Raw genomic sequence first — 24,361 nt, forward strand, 5'->3', positions numbered from 1 at the left:
ACATTTCATTCTTTCTACCATATATGAAAACTGATGTGAAAAACAACATACTCCAGGTTGAGTCCTGTCGAGAGTATCAGCAGCATCTGTTAGATCGCTGATGACTACAAGCAGCTGCTGACTTCCAAATAATGGTTTGTCAAGCTGAAATACAAAATGAACAATTACACATACATTAAAAAACATTAAAAAATGCCCAACTTATGCATTTGGAAATTTTGATCCAAAAATATCTTTGTAATGCAGATATTTATGAAACTTGCATAATAATAAGGGTATTTAGGAGGTAATTTTTCTGTAATAAACAAAGTGTGACTACTACTTATGAAACTGATTAGTTTTATTTGTATATAAAGAGATTTAGTTGTTGACACTGAAAAGAATATCTCTTAAAGTCATTTCACTGTTACATATAAATAATTCGCCCAGATTTTTCAATGATAAAAAGTTAACTTGATTTTTACACTGCTAAACACCAGCACATGTTCACTTGATGGTGTCTAATGTGAAATCCTAGCAACAGCTTGTCCAGTATAATTCTGATGACTCTATTATACCAAAATCACTGGATGGTCTCTTGTAAGTCACTTTAAACTGTTATAATCAACCATTTTGAGCAATGTTACCTTTGCAAAAAATATGTCAATACTGATGATAATTTGATAAATGTCATTTATTTTTGTTGTTGCTGAGATTAACATCACACTAACAAAATTGTAGATCAATTGGGGACTTCCCTGCTTTTGATGGTGGAGGAATACCCCAGGAGCCCCACACTGCATTATTTCATCACGGCAAGGTACATGGCTTGAGCCGCTAACCTACAAACCAGCTGGAAGGCTTCCTCACAAAGAATTCATCACCCCGAGCAAGGCTCGAACCCACATCAGTGAGGGGCAAGTGATTTGAAGTCAGTCACTTTAACCGTTCACCCATAGAGGCCCTTAACCAGGTATTGAGTTTGTTATTAACTTCTAATTTTTGCAACTGCATACAGCGAATTTTTAAGACATAGAATACATCTTGGGGGAGATTTAGTGAACTATTATCAGGCAACAACAAAGTATTTAAATACAAGTTGCAAGAATTAAATAGTTGCCAAAATGGATGAGGTGTTTTTAAATCCCTTAATTGTTAGTCAACTTTCAAGAATGTTAAAACATTCTATAACCAAGTAAGTAAAAAGATGAGCAATAAACTCATTTCACTATGATACATAAACTCTTACTGACATGGATAAATAATCAGTCTTGTCTAGGTATGAAAGCTAAATACCAAATGGAAGAATAATTTTTGCAATAAAGTATCATTCCAGTGACTCAGTTAAACAAGGCAATGGCTGGTAGTAACATTTGTTTCTAATCTTAATGGATCAAACCATTGATGTATTGATGATCAAGCAACTGAAGTAGTACAATGTAAAGAAAATGAAATGTTTCTTCCTTTATTCAATCAAACAACAACCTGTCAGCTATCACCAACACTTACCTCTGTGGTGTATTCTGTTAAGCTGTTATCTGACAGAGCAAGTTAAGTTTTCATCAACACTTACTTCTGTGTTGTAATCTGTAAAGTTGATGTCTGACGCAGCTATGTGAGCTAGCACCAACACTTACCTCTGTGGTGTATTCTGTAAAGTTGATGTCTGATGCAGATGTGTGAGCTAGCACCAACACTTACCTCTGTGGTGTATTCTGTAAAGTTGATATCTGACGCAGCTGTGTGAGCTAGCACCAACACTTACCGCTGTGGTGTATTCTGTAAAGTTGATGTCTGACACAGCTGTGTGAGCTAGCACCAACACTTACCTCTGTGGTGTATTCTGTAAAGTTGATATCTGACACAGCGGCTTGCTTGTAATCATTTAACTGAGTCTTCAATCCAGGAGACAGCAGTGTTATATTGGGAAGTGTTAGGGTAGTATCTTCCATCTTCCTTACTTCTGCTTTCACATCCTAAATTCATACACGATTTTATAATGATATTCCACACATTCATTGACAAAACAGTAACTTGCTGCAGCAGGTTTTATCTCTTATCAAATTCATCTCCAAAAACATAATCCAGCATGGCAACACCAAATATACACAACGTATGGTTAAATGTGTCCATACAGTGGACTGCAAGCCTTTACCATACTCAAAAAAAAAATGACTCCTTCTTTTGCAACGGGCAGATGGGCAGGAGCAATGTACACATACCTATCCAGGGACACACTAGTATATGAATTAAAATATGATTATATAAACAAGAGCTGTCTCCGTAGGATGACACATGCCCCCGATGGCATTTTAAATGAATAGTTATGGCCGATGTTAGAGTTTAGGACCTTTGACCTACGGAGCTGGGTCTTGCGCGCGACATGTCGCCTTACTGTGTCACACATTCATGCGTAGTTACTTTAAAATCCATGCATGAATGACAAAGATATGGACCGGACACGCCCATCAATGCACTATCATGAAAAATGACCTTTAACGTCTAAGTGTGACCTTGACCTTTGAGCTACGGACCTGGGTCTTGCACACGACACGTCGTCTTACTGTGGTACACATTCATGCCAAGTTATTTGAAAATCCATCCATCGATGACAAAGATATGGACTGGACACGCCCATCAATGCACTATCCCTTAATGTCTAAGTGTGACCTTGACCTTTGAGGTAAGGACCTGGTTCTTGCGTGTGACACGTCGTCTTACTGTGGTACACATTCAGGCCAAGTTATTTGAAAATCCATCTATCGATGACAAAGATATGGACCGGACACGCCCATCAATGCACTATCCCTTAATGTCTAAGTGTGACCTTGACCTCTGCGCTACGGACCTGGGTCTTGCGCGCGACATGTCGTCTTACTGTGGTACACACTCATGCCAAGTTATTTGAAAATCCATCTATCGATGACAAAGATATGGACTGGACACGCCCATCAATGCACTTTCCTTTTATGTCTAAGTGTGACCTTCACCTTTAAGCTACGGACCTGGGTCTTGCGCGCGACATGTCGTCTTACTGTGGTACACATTCATGCCAAGTTATTTGAAAATCCATCCATCGATGACAAAGATATGGACCGGACACGAAAAATGCGGACAGACCGACAGACTGACAGACCGACAGACGGACGGTTCAAAAACTATATGCCTCCCTTAGGGGGCATAAAAATATATACTCACACTTAGATTAAACTCTTTATCAATGTCAAATATATACTGCAAATGTAATGCAGAATATATGCCCATATCATCTTTACAATTTCTGAAAAAGAAACAAAAAGTAAAACGTCAAATTTAATGTCCAAAATTTAACCCAGGTGAAAATTACTCTTGGGACCCAGCTTTAACGAACCAGGTGAACAAGTACTAGCAAATGCTACATGTAATATACATCATGTCTATACTTTGTATTTCTGAAGCACACCTTTTATAAATATGAGTAATATGAGCCACATGTTTAAAATGGCAAACTGATGCTAAAATATTACAAAGTAGGTCAGTAGGTCATATTCATGGTCACTAAAAGTAAGTTTTAAGATAGTAGTGCAGAACTGTACATGTCATCCAAATTTCAAGGCTGTATCTTAAAAAAACAAGTAGGTCAGTAGGTCAAGGTCAGTCAGATGAACTCTAATCACTTGTTAAATTTGGGACCCCCAGAGCAGGGCCTCTTCTCATCCCTGGGGCATAATTTGAACAATTTTGGTAGAGGACAAAGAGGCAATACAACATACCAACAAGAGCTTGTCGAACACGAAATGCCCCCCTTGATGCATTCAGTAACTGCATAAGGAACAGAAATTATATGCTCGCTGTAAACAAATTTTCTACTATTGTGGTTCAACCTGACCTTGACCTTTAACCTACTGACTTAAAAATCAACAGGGGTCATCTGCTGGTCATGATCAAATTCCCTATTAAGTTTTGTGATCCTAGGCCTAAGTGTTCTCAAGGTATCGTCCAGAAAGTGTTTAACTGTTCTGGGTCAATGTGACCTTCACCTTTGGCCTACTGATCTCAAAATCTACAGGGGCCATCTACTGGTCATGACCAACCTCCCTATCAAGTTTCATGATCCTAGGCCCAAGCGTTCTCAACTTATTGTCTGGAAAAAGGTTTAAATGTTCCGGGCCACTGTAACCTTGATCTTTAACCTATTGACTTAAAAATCAACAGGGGTCATCTGCTGGTCATGATCAAACTCCCTATTAAGTTTCATGATCCTTTGTCTAAGCATTCTCAAGTTATCATCCAGAAGCCGTTAAACTGTTCCTGGCCAATCTCCCTATCAATATTCCTGATCCTAGACCCAAGCGTTCTTGAGTTATTGCCCTGAAACCATTTTACTGTTCCTGGTCACTGTGACCTAGACCTTTGACCTACTGACCTCAAAGTCAAAAGGGGTCATCTGCTGGTGATGACCAACCTCCCTACAAACTTTCACGATACTAGGCCCAAACAACCTTGAGTTATCATCCAGAAACCGTTTAAATGTTCCGGGTCACTGTGACCTTGATCTTTGACATACTGACCTCAAAATCTATAAGGGTCATCTGCTGGTCATGACCAACCTCCCTACCAACTTTCATGATCCTAGGCCCAAGCGTTCTTGAGTTATCATCTGGAAACAGTTTAACTGTTCAGGGTCACTGTGACCTAGACCTTTGATATACTGACCTCAGAATCAATAAGGGTCATCTGCTGGTCATGATCAACCTCCCTAACAACTTTCATGATCCTAGGCCCAAGCGTTCTTGAGTTATTATCCGGAAACGGACTGGTCTACATTCCGACCGGCCGAGACCAACATCTGCAAAACAATATACCCCTCCTTCTTTGAAGGGGGGCATAAATATCAAAAGTCTAGGCCTTGCAGTTTCAGGCAAGAAGATTTTTAAAGTTTTTACCTATATAAGTCTATGTAAAACTTGAGACCCCCAGGGCAGGGCCTCTTTTGTAACACACTTTTCACCCCAGGAGCAATTTGAACAATCTTCACTGAGAACCATTAGATGTTGTCACATGCCAAATATCAAGGCTTGGGGTTTTGGATAAGAAGATTTTAGAAGTTTTTCCTTTAGGTTGCCATGGCAACCAGAGTTCTGCATGGAATTCAATTTTTTGAAAGGGGACCACCCAAGGACCAGTCCTGTGAAGTTTGATGTAATTCTGTCCAGTGGTTTTCAAGAAGTAGATTTTTTTAGAAAATGTTGATGGACGGACGACACATGACGGATACTGAGCAGTCACAAAAGCTCACCATGAGCCAAGGCTCAGGTGAGCTAAAAAAAGAAATTTTGCAAATCATTATCAAACACTGAGGACAAGTAGTGCAAACAGTCCAAGGTGTATTTATTCATCTCAGAGACGATGGATTTTATTTTGAAATTTTCAAATAATAACGGATAAGCCTTTTTGCTGGAAAACTGACCTAAGGGTCACAATTTGAACAAGCTTAAAACAGCTTCCTATAAGGATGCTGCACAGAAACTTTGTTGAATAACTGTGCAGCAGTTTATCTGATGATGGACACAGCATAACAGTTCGTCTATCAGCCTGTGAGTATTCAGCTCAGATAACGTAACAGTATTAATTAAACCAAAACAAACTTCTTTATATTTACCCTGACTTAGAATTAAGCTGGGACATGTGTTTTATTGTCAACTGAAAACTCTCCCATACAAGGAAAAGAATAAAGCTTTATGAAAATTTGACTTTTGAGATGAAAAAAAACCACAACAAACAAGAGGGTCATGATAACCCTGAATCGCTCACCTGAATAATATGAGCCACATTTCAAATGGTAAATTGATGCTAAAATATTAGAAAGTAGGTCAGTAGGTCACATTCATGGACACTGAAAGTCAGTTTTAAGATCGGTATGCAAAACTGTACATGTCATCCAAATTTCAAGGCTGTATCTTAAAAAACAAGAAAGTAGGTCAGTCGGTAAAGATCACAGTAAGGTGACCCATATTCACTTGGGTACATCAGGTAAATATAATTAAACAGTCTAGGAAATATGATCTAATAACTTTTTAAAGTATTTTTTCCTATATGACTCATATCACAAGTGACCCCCAGGGCAGGGCCTCTTTTCACCCCAGGGGCATAATTTGAATAATCCTGTTAGAGGTCCACTAGGCAATGCTACATACCAAATATCAAAGGGCTAGGCCTTGAACTTTCAGACAAGAAGATTTTTATTTTTTTCCCTATATAAGTCTATGTAAAACTTGGGACTCGTGGGGTGGGGCCTCTTTTCACCCCAGGGGCACAATTTTAACAATCTTCATAGAGGACCACAAGGCAATGCTACAAACAAAATATCAAAGGCCCAGGTCTTCTAGTTTCAGACAAGAGGATTTTTTAAGTTTTTTCCTATATGCCTATGTAAAACTTGGGACCCCTGGGGCGGGGCCTCTTTTCATCCCTTGGGTACAATTTGAACAATCTTCATAGAGGACCATTAGATGATGTCACATGCCAAAATTTCAAGGCTCTATGCCTTGCAATTTTGGACAAGAAGATTTTTAAAGTTTTTCCTTTCAGTTGCCATGGCAACCAGAGTTCTGCATGGTATGAATTTCTTTGAATAATTTTGAAAGGGGACCACTCAAGGATCATTCCTGTGAAGTTTGGTGTAATTCTGCCCAGTGGTTTTCAACAAGAATATTTTCTTAGAAAATGTTGTAGGACACACAACGGACGACTGACAATGCAAGACAGACGACAGACATTGACCAGTCACAAAAGCTCACCATGAGTCTTTGGCTCATGTGAGCTAAAAAACAATTAATTATTATTTTCAAACCCATAGTGCTAGTTTAGAAACTAAACTTCATCCAACAAGGACATACAAGTTGAATTTTAATGTGAAAAAAGAATCTTACTGAAACATTTGAGCAATAGTAAGGTTTTCCACTCCAAATGATTCCGAGATATCCCAGCTAAACCCGTCAGACAACACACTCTCAAATGTCTGTAAAAACAGAAACAATAAAGATCTATTGTAAAGAGTTGTCATTTTCCTACCTGAACTTCATTGATGTATGAACTTTACTGAGGAAAACTGTGAGGATCCTGTTTCTTTGATAATACTCAGATTGTACTAGAGTCAAATTAAACATTTAAGTGCTATACCACAAAGTATAGCTCATCATACAAACAACAAAAATCATGTTGAAGTTGACTTCTAAGTTTGAATATTTTTCTCAATTGCAATAAAGATAAAGGTGGCTGTACTTTGCACTCAGTGTTGTAATATAGTCCTTTGAGATCATGGAGTCCTTTCAGTATCTACTTAACAGAATTCTGCTTGAGCCTGTGCTAGGGGGGTGAGGAGTATTGTATATTTCATAGCTAATTTGGGATCATAGCCTATACCCCCAAAACTGGGAATTTTGATGCGTAAATGTTCTGAATTGGGAAATACTTAGTCCCATAAGATATAGTAAGGATGTGTTTAAGCACTTTCTCATACACTTGTTTCACATTGTACAACCTCTTTAACATACTTCCATTACAAAATTGTCCATAATTTGGTCAATGTTTGTGCGATTTTGATGAGATTTTTTTCAGAATGTAGATTGGAATTTTTGCACTTATTTTGGGAAAAATACATACTTTTCGGCATTGGGAAAAGAGCCGAATAACGGCTATAAAAATGGCTGAAAAAAAACCCCTGTATTTCATTTCCTCTCATGAATAAACTCGGTCAAACCTGGTCTGCTATTTTGTTTTGTATTCTACACTTCCAAATGATCTTCTTATAGATTTCAATTATTGCCTAGATAATAACACAAATACTGATTTTCTTCCTGAACTTTACCCTGCTAAATTTCTAAAATGGACTGGTCCATCTTTCAATTTAGGCATTGCCACTTATTATTCAAAAGGGTATTCACTGAAAATTTACTGCCTGAATAACAAACAGTGCAGACCAAGATCATCCTGTGCTGGTCGCAAAGGCAATATCACCTATTATCTGCAGACTAAAGCTTAAATATTTATGTTTTTGTAGATCCCTTAACATACTTACATCAACATTTTCAACACCGTTACTGATATATTTGCAGGCCATAGAGTAGCTGAGTCCTCCGAGAGTGAACAAGAGTATCACAACTAACATGAGGATCCAGGCAAACAGGAAAGAGCAGCATATACCCCTAAAACAGAAACAGAAACAGTAGTTCATGAATTATCTGACTGTGTGAAACTGCATAATTTATAGCCAACTGAAGAGTGTGCGTTTGTTATATATCTGATGCTTGATTCTCTATTTCAGTAATGCAGAAAGAACTGATTACCATGTACTACTCAAATCAGTCAGCATAAAACTGTTAGATGACTCTACAGCTACTGAATATTTCTAAATTTCTCAAGACAAAATATAAATTTATGACCTAGTTCTATATTATGTCTTTTGACTTCAAACAGCTAGATAAACTTTGTCTAACCAAAGGCAAATATTGTATGTCTGTATTCAAACAAGAGCTGTCTCCATAGGATGACATATGCCCCCGATGGCACTTTGAATGAGTAGCTATGGCCGATGTTAGAGTTAAGGACCTTTGACCTACAGAGCTGGGTCTTGCGCGCGGCACGTCGTCTTACTGTGCCACACATTCATGCGTAGTTATTTTAAAATCCATGCATGAATGACAAAGATATGGACCGGACACGCCCATCAATGCACTATCATGAAAAATGACCTTTAACGTCTAAGTGTGACCTTGACCTTTGAGCTACAGACCTTGGTCTTGCGCGCGACACGTCGTCTTACTGTGGTACACATTCATGCCAAGTTATTTGAAAATCCATCCATGGTTGACAAAGATATGGACCGGACACGCCCATCAATGCACTATCCTTTAATGTCTAAGTGTGACCTTGACCTTTGAGCTACGGACCTGGGTCTTGCGCGCGACACGTCGTCTTACTGTGGTACACATTCATGCCAAGTTATTTGAAAATCCATCCATCGATGACAAAGATATGGACCGGACACGAAAATTGCGGACAGACTGACAGACCGACAGACGGTTCAAAAACTATATGCCTCCCTTCGGGGGCATAAAAAAGAGGGTAATACTTACGTGCAGAGAAGATGGGCTCCTGTCTCTCTGTTACAGCAGGCAGCTCGAGGCCCAGGCCTTTCTCCACACAGGCCAAACAATACTCCCATATAGTAGAAAAACACCACTAATATTACAGCACAGCCCATACCTATACAGGCATACCAGCTAAAAACATAAAAAGTTTTAATTTGAAATTCTTACTGATGTGGTGTTCAAAAGCATTCAGTCTAGAAGTTGTTGAGAAACCTGTTTACATACAAAACAAAATTCAATACTGAAAATAGGCATTACATTGTGTATTTCATAAAATGTAAGTCAGAGTGAAGTAATCTAGCTCAGAACAATAATTTTTCATTATGCCAAAGACTTGTAATTGTTTTGAGTTGAAAGCAACTTTGACAAATTGCCAGCCAGACTTAAGTTGCCGGACTTGTGACATCATTTTTATTTCAAAAGACTTGTGTTGAATTATAAAGGAATCCCAAGACATATAATAAATCTCCCCAAAATATACAGAAGCATTTCTGCCTTTGATGGCATTCTGTATTTAAACCTGGTTTTCGAGGCCAACTTAACTAGCAACTTTTATAGTAACTTTTTCAAGAGCATATATTGTGAGATTGCTTTGTCTGTGAAATTTAAATATCTGAAAACAATGATACAAAAGAATAACAAAAAGAACAAGAGCTGTTCGTCAGACAGCCAAGCTCGACTATTCGAAATATTGTCCCAGAAGCAGGAAAATATTACCCAAAAAGGTTAAATATCAAAAGAGACTTAAGTTCAAAAGTGGGAATAATTTGACCAAAATGCATATCAGTTATGGGACTTGCTGCTCTTAACTAGTTTTATAACCTCGAAGGCACATGTGAAGTTTCAATTCAATATCTGCATTAGTTTTGGAGATAGTCACTTGCATGTAAAACTTTAACCAGAATTTTCAAAGTCCAAAAGGGGGCATAATTTGCCCAAAATACATGCCAGAGTTATGGGACTTGATCCAGTGAGGTTAGTAATTGATCTAGAAAAAGAAAAATTAAGTTTCAAATCTATATGCCTTTTAGAGATGGCTGTATGTACTTGCACGCAAAACTTTAACCAGAATTTGCTAAGTCCAAAAGGTGGCATAATTTGGCCAAAATGAAGGTCAGAGTTATGGGACTTGCTGCTATCAACTAGTTTTATAACCCCGCAGACACATGTGAAGTTTCAAATCGATATCTGCATTAGTTTTGAAGATAATAACTTGCATGTAAAACTGTAACCAAAATTTTCTAAGTCTAAAAGGGGGCATAATTTGCTCGAAAAACATGTCAGAGTTATGGGACTTGACCCAGTGAGGTTGGTAATTGATCTAGAAAAAGAAAAAATAAGTTTCAAATCTATATGCCTTTTAGAAATAGCTGTATGTACTTGCACGCAAAACTTAACCAGAATTTTCAAAGTCTAAAAGGGGGCATAATTTGGCCAAAATGAATGTCAGAGTTATGGGACTTGCTGCTATCAACTAGTTTTATAACCCCGAAGACACATGTGAAGTTTCAAATCAATATCTGCATTAGTTTTGGAGATAGTCACTTGCATGTAAAACTTTAACCAAAATTTTCTAAGTCTAAAAGGGGGCATAATTTGCTCAAAATACATGTCAGAGTTATGGGTCTTGACCCAGTGAGGTTGGAAATTGATCTAGAAAAAGAAAAAATAAGTTTCAAATCTATATGCCTTTTAGAAATAGCTGTATGTACTTGCACGCAAAACTTTAACCAGAATTTTCTAAGTCCAAAAGGGGGCATAATTTGGCTAAAATGAACGTCAGAGTTATGGGACTTGCTGCTATCAACTAGTTTTATAACCCCGAAGACACATGTGAAGTTTCAAATCAATATCTGCATTAGTTTTGGAGATAGTAACTTGCAAGTAAAACTTGAACCAGAATTTTCTAAGTCCAAAAGGGGGCATAATTTGCTCAAAATACATGTTAGAGTTACGGGACTTGACCCAGAGAGGTTGGTAATTGACCTAGAAAAAGAAAAAATAAGTTTCAAAGCTATATGCCTTTAATTGATGGCTGTATGTACTTGCATGCAAAAACTTAACCAAGGTGTGATGCCGACGCCGACGCCGACGCCAGGGTGAGTAGAATAGCTAGACTATTCTTTGAATAGTCGAGCTAAAAATGCGCAAATAAAACACACTAGTTCTTACACAGTTCCCCGCTACCTAGTGACGAGATACAACTAAACTGAAAACTTAAAGTTTGCCTTTCCAGTAACTTGGCATAAATATGTATTCAAAAATGTTCATGCAAAAGGTAGTTACTTACATGTAGTCTGCTATATCCTTGAATGTTTCCTGTTCATTTGTAGCAAAGTCTTGACCTTCCTTCACACTGTCCATCTGAAAACATCATAAATTAAATGGTCAGACTGCCATAAAATACCAAGTTTAGCGACATGCTTTAATACAGCAATAACATTTTATAAAATCATAGCCAGAATCAGCCTTAAGGTCATTAAGCTACATGTAGCCTCTGAGCAATACTCCTCCTGCATTTTATCAACATATCAAATGATTCTGAATGAAACTAAACTTATCACTTCAAATCTAACACGCATCTTTCATTAACAAAACTCATTGACTATCATGCAATATTGTATTAAGGATGATGTTCTGACCAACTTTCATTAAGATTGGGCTAAAATTGTGGGCGAAAATTGTGACTCTAGAGTTTTAAGTCAATTTGGCAAGATAAAAAAATATGCTGGTCAACCATAAAACTCTCTTTTTTACAAGAAATACTGCCACATTTTGCAAGAAAAATTCACTCACAAAAGGCTTAGTTTGATTGCTTATATTTCCAATTTGCCTGTTTATTGTGTTGTTCATCTTATTTACTTGGTTCTCTGCATCTGTAAAAAAAAAATATTTGTCTGAGTAATAAACCATATATACTGTAAAATCTTTCATTGGGGACTAGTTTGTGTGAAATTCTGGATGCAAACAATCCACAGTATTTTATCACAGTAACATTCTAAAGCTGTCACATGTGTAATACTTCCATATACATCTTTGTCAGAGAAAAGACAGTTTGGTGTTAACCAAAACTAATAAGGGGGTTGGGTGGGGTAACTTAAGAGGCCTTACCCGTTATAACATTACCATTAGATGAATTTTGATAAGAAAGATCTTTTTTGAAGGTGCAGAGGGGGTGGTAGGGTGATGGATTTTTTTTGTTTTTGTTGGGTTTAACGTCGCACCAACACAATTAAAGGTCACATGGCGACTTTCCAGCTGACCTTCCGTAAGCCAGCTGGATGGATTCCTCACATGAAGAATTCAACACCCTGAGTGAGGCTCGAACCCACATCAGTGAGGGGCAAGTGATTTGAAGTCAACGACCTTAACCACTCAGCCCAAAGGCCCCTGTAGGGCGAAGGAGGCATGTGTGATCATCTGCCTAACCAAGAAAAGAAAACATGTAACAAATTTACATTTCATGGCACCTGTATGAAGAATCAATGGAATCTCTTTAAATCTGTTGAAGTAGTTCAACCATTTTTCTGCACACTTGATAGGGTAAACAAGAAGCTGCGTTCAATAAACGCTTGATGCCCCTGGTGGATTCTTGTCGATAAAAAAGCAACCTAAGTCCAAAACGAGGTCAAACTGAGATAAGGTTATGTGTGATGATGAGGAATGGTCACAGGTTACACCTGCATTAGTATCAAGCCATTCTAGTAAGGGGTACTGATGCTAGACGAAATGGTCCCATTTGGTTAACAAAGAGATGACCCATATAAAGCAACCTAAGTCCAAAATGGGGTCAAGGTCAAACTGAGGTCAGGTGATGTGTGAAGATGAGGAATGGTCACAGGTTACATCTGCATTAGTATCAAGTAATTCTAGTAAGGGGTATTGATGCTAGACGAAACGGTCCCATTTGGTTAACCAAGAGATGGCCCATATAAAGCAACCTAAGTCCAAAATGAAGTCAAGGTCAAGGTCAAACTGAGGTCAGGTGATGTGTGAAGATGAGGAATGGTCACAGGTTACATCTGCATTAGTATCAAGCCATTCTAGTCAGGGGTATTGCTGCTAGATGAAATGGTCCCATTTGGTTAACAAAGAGATGGCCGGTATAAAGCAACCTAAGTCCAAAATTGGGTCAAGGTCAAGTTCAAACTGAGGTCACAGTTTACATCTGTATTAGTATCAAGTCATTCTAGTAAGGGGTATTGATGCTAGACGAAACTGTCCCATTTGGTTAACCAAGAGATGGCCCATATAAAGCAACCTAAGTCCAAAATTGGGTCAAGGTCAAGGTCAAACTGAGGTCAGGTGATGTGTGAAGATGAGGAATGGTCACAGATTACATCTGCATTAGTATCAAGCCATTCTAGTAAGGGGTATTGATGCTAGACGGAACGGTCCCATTTGGTTAACAAAGAGATGTCCAGTATAAAGCAACCTAAGTCCAAAATGGGGTCAAGGTCAAACTGTGGTCAGGTGATGTGTGAAGATGAGGAATGGTCACAGGTTACATCTGCATTAGTATCAAGCCATTCTAGTAAGGGGTATTGCTGCTAGATGAAACGGTCCCATTTGGTTAACAAAGCGATGGCCGGTATAAAGCAACCTAAGTCCAAAATGGGGTCAAGGTCAAACTGTGGTCAGGTGATGTGTGAAGATGAGGAATGGTCACAGGTTACATCTGCATTAGTATCAAGTCATTCTAGTAAGGGGTATTGATGCTAGATGAAACGGTCCCATTTGGTTAACAAAGAGATGGCCCGTATAAAGCAACCTAAGTCCAAAATGAAGTCAAGGTCAAGGTCAAACTGAGGTCTGGTGATGTGTGAAGATGAGGAATGGTCACAGGTTACATCAGTATTAATATCAAGTCATTCTAGTAAGGGGTATTGATGCTAGACGAAACAGTCCCATTTGGTTAACCAAGAGATGGCCCATATAAAGCAACCTAAGTCCAAAATGAGGTCAAGGTCAAGGCCAAACTGAGGTCAGGTGATGTGTGAAGATGAGGAATGGTCACAGTTTATGTCTGTATTAGTATCAAGTCATTCTAGTAAGGGGTATTGATGCTAAACGAAACGGTTATGGAGCAGAAACAATTTTTATTTGACCATCAAGCATAACAGATGTACGTGCATAGTTTACATATTGCCCTCTATTCACATACCAAGTTTAATGGACCTAGCTTGAATACTTTTTGAGTCATTGCAAGATCCAGGTTTGCAAATGGACAGACAGACAGACAGCTGATGGATGGAGGGCATTCCTATAGTCCCCTCCTGTGTTCCACCAGTAGGGACTAATAACTGAATAACTGGAAGGTCTTATAGTTTCTTCTTCTATCTTCCACCAAAGAGCACCTTAGGGAGGAACAGCGGGAAAGTTTGTTCATTTCTGTGTGTACTAAGTATGACCTGAATGTTAGGACTGAAAAAGATGTTTTTCAAATAATCCATTCAGCTTTGTTAGAGATATATAAATTTAAAGCAGCACAACTCCAGATTCATGTCAAATATTTTGAAATTTAGAAAAAGCTTTCCTTAGCTTGCTATTTGATACAAAATAGAAGGAATTTAACTGTACTTTGTAGCATACACATTGAAATATGTTTCAACAATACTGCTTTGTCATTTTGATATCAATTGTTACCTGTTTTAAATTATTTGAAATTTGGATGCAGATCTGGAGGCATGTCAATATGAAAAAAGAAATAGGTACTGAGACATACAAACACTGCCTTTGCATTTAAAGCTTGTTTAACATATGTGCAATTATTTCTACCCCTGATGAAATATCTAAACTTACTTGTAATTTCTGATTCCACTTTGTCATCCACTTCTTTTGAGACATTGTCAAACTCCCTAGAAGCCTATAATAAATTGCAGAAAAAATGGTAACAAAATTGTTTACCTAGTTTTATATACAAGCACATGTAGATGTTTAAACAAAACAGAAAGTAAACTGTTTATGAATAACTCCAACAAAACTCTAGGTTCACAACATCACATGCTATAATAAAACAATCCTGTAATGTTTAATGACTCTAGGTTAAAGACTTCTCGAGATATTTGTCTCACAAACGTTTAGACCATTCAAGCACATTTTTTACTAAATCAAGGTCCATTATTCTGGTCTGGCTGCAGGAAACTGCAAACATGAACCCCAGGTGCATAACTCCACATGCTGGCTAATACCCTTATAAAGCTTCAGGACACTAGGTCAAATACTTTTTGAGATATATGTGACACAAGCTTAAAGGCCCTTTCATTCACATTTTTAACCAGACCAAGGGCCACAATTCTGGTCTCACAGTGTAAAATCCCAAACAATGACCCAAATACATAACTTGACAAAACAAAGCAGACAAGTGCATTTTTACAAAATATCTATATCAGAAGTGTTAATGAACTAGAATGTATGTGCCCCCACTGGTATATCTGTCAAAAATAAGGGCAACAAGAGGGTCATGATGACCCTGGATCGCTCACCAGAGTAATATGAGCTACATATTTCAAATGTCATACTGATGATTTTTAGAATTTTTTTGGAAGATTTTCTGATGTACAATCAAGTAACCCCTGGGGCGGGGCCAAGTTTACCCCGGGGGTCATGAATGGAACAAAGTTTGTAGAAGTCTACTAGGCAATGTAACATATCAAATATCTGAGATCTAGGCCTTCTGGTTTATTTTTAGCAAATTTATGAAGATTTCCCTATATACAATCATGTAACCCCTGGGGCTGGGTAAATTTGACCCTGGGGGGACCAGATTTGAATTTTTTTGTAGAAGTCTACTAGGCAATGCTACACGTCAAATATCTAAGATCTAGGCCTTCTGGTTTATTTTTAGAAATTTTTTGAAGATTTTCCTATGTAAAATCAAGTGACCCTGGGACGGGTCATGATTTGAATAGATTTTGTAGAGGTCCACTAGGCAATGCTACACATGAAATATCTAAGCTGTAGGCCTTCTGGTTTATTTTTAGAAAATTTTTGAAGATTTTCCTATGTAAAATCAAGAGACCCCTGGGCCGGGGTCAATTTTGACCCGGGGGTCATGATTTGAACAAATTTTGCAGAGGTCCATTAGGCAATGCTACATGTCAAATATCTAAGCTGTAGGCCTTCTGGTTTATTTTTAGAAAAATTTGAAGATTTTTCTACGTACAATCAAGTTACCCCATTGGGCGGGGTCAATTTGACCCCAGGGGTCATGATTTGAAAAACGTTTGTAGAAGTCTACTAGGCAATGCTACATGTCAAATATCTAAGATCTAGGCCTTTTGGTTTATTTTTAGAAATTTTTTGAAGATTTTCCTATGTAAAATCAAGTGACCCTGGGACGGGGTCATGATTTGAATAGATTTTGTAGAGGTCCACTAGGCAATGCTACACATGAAATATCTAAGCTGTAGGCCTTCTGGTTTATTTTTAGAAAATTTTTGAAGATTTTCCTATGTAAAATCAAGAGACCCCTGGGCCGGGGTCAATTTTGACCCGGGGGTCATGATTTGAACAAATTTTGCAGAGGTCCATTAGGCAATGCTACATGTCAAATATCTAAGCTGTAGGCCTTCTGGTTTATTTTTAGAAAAATTTGAAGATTTTTCTACGTACAATCAAGTTACCCCATTGGGCGGGGTCAATTTGACCCCAGGGGTCATGATTTGAAAAACGTTTGTAGAAGTCTACTAGGCAATGCTACATGTCAAATATCTAAGATCTAGGCCTTTTGGTTTATTTTTAGAAATTTTTTGAAGATTTTCCTATGTAAAATCAAGTGACCCTGGGATGGGGTCATGATTTGAAGAGATTTTGTAGAGGTCCACTAGGCAATGCTACACATGAAATATCTAAGCTGTAGGCCTTCTGGTTTATTTTTAGAAAATTTTTGAAGATTTTCCTATGTAAAATCAAGTGACCCCTGGGCCGGGGTCAATTTTGACCCTGGGGTCATGATTTGAACAAATTTTGCAGAGGTCCATTAGGCAATGCTACATGTCAAATATCTAAGCTGTAGGCCTTCTGGTTTATTTTTAGAAAAATTTGAAGATTTTCCTATGTAAAATCAAGTGACCCCATGGGGCGGGGTCAATTTGACCCCAGGGGTCATGATTTGAAAAACGTTTGTAGAAGTCTACTAGGCAATGCTACATGTCAAATATCTAAGATCTAGGCCTTTTGGTTTATTTTTAGAAATTTTTTGAAGATTTTCCTATGTAAAATCAAGTGACCCTGGGACGGGGTCATGATTTGAATAGATTTTGTAGAGGTCCACTAGGCAATGCTACACATGAAATATCTAAGCTGTAGGCCTTCTGGTTTATTTTTAGAAAATTTTTGAAGATTTTCCTATGTAAAATCAAGTGACCCCTGGGCCGGGGTCAACTTTGACCCGGGGGTCATGATTTGAACAAATTTTGCAGAGGTCCATTAGGCAATGCTACATGTCAAATATCTAAGCTGTAGGCCTTCTTGTTTATTTTTAGCAAAATTTGAAGATTTTTCTACGTACAATCAAGTTACCCCATTGGGCGGGGTCAATTTGATCCCGGTGGTCATGATTTGAATAAATTTTGTAGAAGTCTACTAGGCAATGCTACACTTTAAATATCTAAGATCTAGGCCTTCTGGTTTATTTTTAGAAAATTTTTGAAGATTTTCCTATGTAAAATCATGTGACCTCTGGAGCGGGGTCAATTTTAACCCTGGGGGTCATGATTTGAACAAATTTTGTAGAGGTCCACTAGGGAATGCTACACGTGAAATATCTAAGCTCTAGGCCTTCTGTTTATTTTTAGAAATTTTTTGAAGATTTTCCTTTGTAAAATCAAGTGACCCCTGGGGCGGTTTCAATTTTGAACCTGGGGTCATGATTTGAACAATTTTAGCAGAGGTCCTCTAGGCAATGCTACATGTCAAATATCTAAGCTCTAGGGCTTCTGGTTTTTGAGAAGAAGATTTTTTTTAGATTTTCCTATGTAAAATCAAGTGACCCCAAGGGCGGGGTCAATTTTGACCCCGGGGTCATGATTTGAACAAATTTGGTAGAGGTCCACTAGGCAATGCTTCACACCAAATATCTAAGCTCTAGGGCTTCTGGTTTTTGAGAAGAAGATTTTTAAAGTTTTTCCTTTCTGTTGCCATGGCAACCAGAGTTCTGCATGGAATTCAATTCAAGGAACATCCCTGTGAAGTTTCATCAAAATTGGCCTGTTGGTTTAGGAGGAGATGTTGATTAAATGAAAGTGTGGACACACGGACGCCGGACGGATGGACGCCGGACGTTGAGCGATCACAATAGCTCACCCTGAGCACTTTGTGCTCTGGTGAGCTAATAATTCAAATTTTTGCAGTCTAAAGGGGGTATAGCCTCAACAAACATTTTATATAAAGGATTCTAAGACAACCCATTGTTTTCTATTAAACAAAGAAGGCTGAAAACTGTGTTATTATTCAACAATTCATTTTTTCTGACGTCACAATTATTACGTCATAGCGTTAGACGGCATTGCGGTGCGCTGGAAAAGAAATCAACAGAAATCAGGTACATATTTGATAGATATCGTCAAAGACGTACATAATAATCATTGATAACATGTTAGAATCCAAATAATAGTCCCAAACAGTGATTTGCTCATTAATAAACTCATTGTTTGTCGTTTAGAGGCGTATTATTATAACACACAGGCTGCGCCCTTTTGATACAATTCCTTCGCCTCTAAACTTCAAACAATGATTTTATTCAATGACAAATCACTGTTCGGGATATATTATTTAAGAAATAATTTATCTCATTTAGTGATTTGTCACTGAATAAATCATTGTTTGGAGTTCAGATGTGAAGGAATTATATCACGAGGGCTGTTTTCAGCCTTCTTTGTTTAATAGGAAAATGAATGGGATCGTGTTAGAATTCTTAATTCATTATTCTAGGCCATATACTTTTTTGAGTATGAGCATCACAAACAAAAAATCCACTATGTTGACTATTTCAAGGGCTGTAACTCTGTAATTAGCATTAAAATCTCAAGAACAATGCCAAGAGTGCAGGTCACATCATGATTAAGACTCATGTAAGGCTCCATGAATTTATATCAAATACATTTTGAGCTAGGTGCTTCACAAGGTGAAAATGTGCATTTTTGACTATTTCAGGGGCCATGACTCTGGAAATAGGAAGTGGAGCCAGATGGAAAAATAGAAGGTGTGCAAGTTCATATCATGTTAAAGGCTTACGCAAGATTTCATCAATTCATATGAAATATGTTTTGAGCTAGGCGCGTCACAAGGTGAAAATGTGCAATTTTTACTATTTCAGGGCCCATAACTCTGAAAATAGGGGGCTGAGCAAGACGAAAAGTATGAAGTGCGCAAGTCATATCATGATAAAGACTCAAGCAATGTTTCATCAATTTATATAAAATACTTTCTGAGCTAGGTGTGTCACAAGGTGAAAATGTGCATTTTTTACTATTTCAGGGGCCGTAACTCTGGAAAGAGGGGGCAGAGCCAAATGAAAAATAGGAGGTGTGCAAGTTCATATCATGATAAAGACTCAATCAAGGTTTCATCAATTTATATTAAATACTAGGCGCGTCACAAACTTTTTTCAGACACACACGCACGGACAAGACCAAATATAAACGCCCCCTTCACTGAGTGGTGGAGGCACAAAAAACAACAACAACTATTTTACAACTGCCAAAACATCTTAAGTCATGAACTTACCTCCTCTACAAATGCACTAATGTTTACAGCCTTTGCAACTTCATCTATCTTTTGTTGCTGATCTTTCAACTAAAATAAAAAGCATTTTTATATATTGATCAAAACTAGACGATGCTTTAGTAGAAATGAAGTTTCAACATTCTGAGTCAAGTGGGTCTCAAGTTAATGGATTGCAAACAGTTTTTCATGTTTTGTCCCCTGTGACCTTGACTTCTAAATTTATTTATTTATTTTGGTTTTATGGCGCACCAACACAGTATAGGTTATATGGCGCCAAACAGGACTATAAATTTTGGTTCCACATCTCATTTACATCGAAATAAAAACATGAGGTATGGCCCCGAGATCAATAGGGGTAATCTACTCTGCATGTCAAATCATCTTATGAAGTTTCAACATTCTGGGTCAAGTGGTTCTCAGTTATTGATAGGAAATGGTTTTCCACACTCAGGCCCGTGTTCAAGCCCCTTTGACCTTAACCTTTCATCATGTGAACCTAAAAACTATCACCCTATGAACTCAGAAGATTCTTGATCAACTGTTTCTTCAGTTATTGATCAGAAACAGTTCTCCATCTTCTGGCCCCTGTGACCTTGACCTTTGATGGAGTGAACCCAAAATCATTAGGGGTTATCTACTCTGCCTGTCCAATCATCCTATGAAGTTTCGACATTCTGGGTCAAGTGGTTCTCAAGTTATTGATATGTTCAGGCCCCTGTGGGCGATACATAATTACCAATTAATATGGTAAAAGCAGGACATGTGTAGAAATATATCTACTGGACATTGGTGTATCCTATAAAAAGAAAAACAGTATGTCTATAATTAGAGAGAGTTTTACTTATCAAAGAGGTATTACAGCTCTGGTAATTATGCACCTACACAATTCTTGCTGTGCATACATCTACACAGTAAATGTACTGGTCTAGTTTTAAGTAAATGATTATTACAGACACAGGCAATTCTTTGCTTCCCTCCATTTATGTTGTAGTGCACAAAAAAAGAAGAATATATTTGTGGACAATTTATTTTTAGATATGGAAGGCACACTCCCTCTTTCTTCTACATAAATCTCTTTCATCATGATCAAATTAGTTCTCTACCTCTTAATTTGAATGACGTGCTGACAATACGTGGGCATAGAGCTAAACTGGCCTATCTGCTTCTATTTCCATATATTGACCAGTTTCGCTCTAAGCCCTTGAAAATTTTATTTATATTAAAGGAAACTCTTGCAATTTTAAACTTAACATCAATTAGGAACATCACAATTTAATGTTTGAAGATCCTAATACCTAACATCTTTCACTAAACATGCAACTGCATTCTGAAACTTCAGGAAATTAGTACACTAGAAGATTCAATCACATTAAACAATAACAAATATGTACATTTTCATTCTTTAGTTAAAAAAACTTTGTGAGCTGCATGCATTTTACACTGGTCATTTCTATGTACATTTTTTGTATTAACCTATAAATCCATTCACAGGTAAGATACTTAAACAAGAGGGCCATGTACAAACCGTATTGCTCACCTGGCCTAGTTTTAACCCCAGACAACACAGATTCTAACCTGACCAATATTTCATGACAACAAACATTCTGAACAGGTTTCATATTATTCCAGTAGAAAATGAAGCCTCTGGAGTGCTAAAAAGTAGGGCTGGGATGATTTCAAAATCTTAAAACCGGTTAATCATTTGTATGAAATCGAATCGAACCGATTAATTGGCCGTCATATTTGAGATGCTGCTTTCTTTCCTGACAAACGTACAAAGGTACTTCCAGCAGCTGACTTCATTAGGAACTTACACACTTTATTGTTTAGAAGCAGTGTGATAATTAATAAGTCATACTCTGGTGTATTTTATTTTAGATATATCACGACAAGCAAATCCGAGACTACTGATTATGTTCAAGTTGATGTGTTTTAGCAGAAATATACTGTGGATCTATGTGCTGGTAAAGAAATTTATAAACATAAATTCGTGATGTTTATTTTTTGAAAGCTATTAGTGGTTTTGCAAACTTGAAACCGGTTTCATCTAGTAATCGAATCGGATCCAATTAATCCAGTAATCGTCCCAGTCCTACTATAAAGGTGTTCCTATTTTTTGACCTTGTGTCCTTGTTTTTAAGCTAATTTAACACAGTTCAGAACCTGACCTAGGTTCCTGTGACAATGTTTCTTTTGTAGATCAGGTAGAAAATGTGTCCTCCAAGATTTTCTATGGTTTGATCCAGTAACCTAGTTTTTTACCCCAGATGATCTAGTTTACAGTCTGATTCGGTTTTTATACAAACAAACATTCTAACACTGTTTCATGAAGATCACATATTACCATTTAGAGTGTTAGGAATATTTTTCTATGATTTGACCTATTGACCTATATTTTGATTTCTGATGATTCAGTTTCAAACTTTACTTACACCTGATAAAGACATTCTGGCCAAGTTTAATGGAGATAAGAGACAATAATATGGTCTCTTAGAGTGTTCACAATGTTTTCTGTTAGTGACCTAGTTTTTCTAACACATACAACCAAATTTTAAACATTTCTGAGATTTGACAATTGTTTACGCAAACATACTAACTAAATTTAATCAAGATTGTGCCAAAGTTGTGACATCTAGAGTGTTAACAGCACAACTGATGATGACAAGACATGATGTTTGAAACTGGGTAATCACAATAGCTCACCTTGAGACCTGTGTGCTCAGGTGAGCTAAAACAAGAATCATATCAACATCACATCAGGTATACTTGATTGAATAAATCACTAAAGAAAGAGTGACACTGGATAATTCAAACAACACATGATTCCCAAGTCTTTGACACAATGAGGCATAAAAATTTGTTTGAAGTAAAGAAATAAAAGCATTTCAGAATGCTGATAATACTTTGTCATGTGGTATTGCATTTAGAACAAGGCTTTAATATTATAATAAAGTATCTGTTCCATTACAAATCATATTTGATAAGTATAAATTTCTGTGACACATAAAACATGCAGAAACTATATGAAGGGATATCAGGCAGCATAAAACTACTAAATCAATCACCAGTGTTTACACAATACTACATAACCTACCAAAGCATAGGTCTGAAATGTATAACTTAAATTTTATACTCAATATTCAAAACTTATTTTATCATTTGGTTTAAGGTTTAGCAGTATATCACAAAACAACAGCTTTTTTAAAGAATGAACAACAACTTGACACACAACTTATCTGTCTAATACATGTTTTACTGTTCTGTCCCACAGAGTTGGATACTTAAAATATTCTTAATGAGTTGTCCCCCTTTAAATAAAAATGCCATTTGTAACGAAATAAATGTAAAAATTGTCAAAAACAATGTTTTACCTAGTTATGTAAAGTTTAAACACTCACACAATGTTGCAAATGCATCAAAACGAAGACGTGTACAAAGCTTTTAAAAATGGTGAGTTTTTAAAGGCGCTGAACTGTCCATAAGTGTGGCCCCTTCATGCAGTCCCTTTCCGGAATTCAATACACATTTCAGTAAATTGACAATGGCTTTGTAGAATAATTTAAATGTTTTATATGCTGTTATATTTTCATGTAAAACAATGCTTTCTTTCTATGATTTGATGATGTTCAAACTTTTTTCTCCGAAACATGGACCTATACCTTAACTAGCAACAAAAACTGGAACTAGAGCTGTCACAGGAGTGACGAATTATACCCCCACAATACGGCCTTGTCACAGAAGTAAGCCAATGTCAAACTTGTCCTATATTTCATGATGTTACACCTGTGTATCAAAAACGATTTATATCTGTCAACCCTGCAAAAATGTTCTACTGTTCTGGGTCAATATGACCTTGACCTTTGACCTACTGACCTCAAAATCAATATGGGTCATCTGCTGGTCATGATCAAACCCCCTATTAAGTTTGGTGATCCTAGGCCCAAGAGTTCTAAAGTTATCGTCCGGAAATGGTTTAACTGTTCCGGGTCACTGTGACCTTGACCTTTGACCTACTGACCTCAAAATCAATAGAGATCATCGCTGGTCATGAACAACCTTCCTATGAACTTTCATGATCCTAAGCCCAAGCATTCTCAAGTTGTCATCTGGAAACGGTTTAACTGTTCCAGGTCACTATGACCTTGACCTTTGACCTACTGACCTCAAAATCAATAGGGGTCATCTGCTGGTCATGACCAACCACCCTATCAACTTTCATGATCCTAGGCCTAAGCGTTCTCAAGTTACCATCCAGAAACCGTTTAACTGTTCCGGGTCATTGTGACCTTGACCTTTGATTTACTAACCTCAAAGCCGAACTTGACCTGTATTTTATGATGTTACAACTGTGTACCAAAATTTATGATCCTAGGACCAAGCGTTCTCAAGTTATCATCCGGAAACATTTTAACTGTTCCGGGTCATTGTGACCTTGACCTTTGACCCACTAACCTCAAAGTTGAACTTGTGATGTTACACCTGTGTACCAAAAATTATTTAAATCTGTCAGCCTTTCATGAATT

The 24,361-nt window shown here is 37.4% G+C and overlaps 1 protein-coding gene across 5 annotated transcripts in view; it reads right to left on the reverse strand.

The window, feature by feature from the left end:
• Positions 1-24,361, reverse strand: part of LOC123563687 (prominin-1-A-like) — an 85,049-nt gene that overhangs the window by 21,232 nt on the left and 39,456 nt on the right. For all 5 annotated transcript variants that reach the window (XM_045356637.2, XM_045356636.2, XM_045356633.2 and 2 more), the window contains exons 8-17: positions 19,839-19,907; positions 14,913-14,976; positions 11,907-11,986; positions 11,401-11,474; positions 9,096-9,242; positions 8,039-8,165; positions 6,891-6,979; positions 3,178-3,259; positions 1,809-1,955; positions 52-144 (exon numbers count right to left, since the gene is read on the reverse strand). In XM_045356637.2, the coding sequence (XP_045212572.2) occupies positions 52-144; positions 1,809-1,955; positions 3,178-3,259; positions 6,891-6,979; positions 8,039-8,165; positions 9,096-9,242; positions 11,401-11,474; positions 11,907-11,986; positions 14,913-14,976; positions 19,839-19,907 (972 nt within the window). The remainder of the gene's footprint in view (positions 1-51; positions 145-1,808; positions 1,956-3,177; positions 3,260-6,890; positions 6,980-8,038; positions 8,166-9,095; positions 9,243-11,400; positions 11,475-11,906; positions 11,987-14,912; positions 14,977-19,838; positions 19,908-24,361) is intronic.

This window comes from Mercenaria mercenaria, chromosome 2, assembly GCF_021730395.1.
Source record: "Mercenaria mercenaria strain notata chromosome 2, MADL_Memer_1, whole genome shotgun sequence".
Taxonomy (NCBI): Eukaryota; Metazoa; Mollusca; class Bivalvia; order Venerida; family Veneridae; genus Mercenaria; species Mercenaria mercenaria.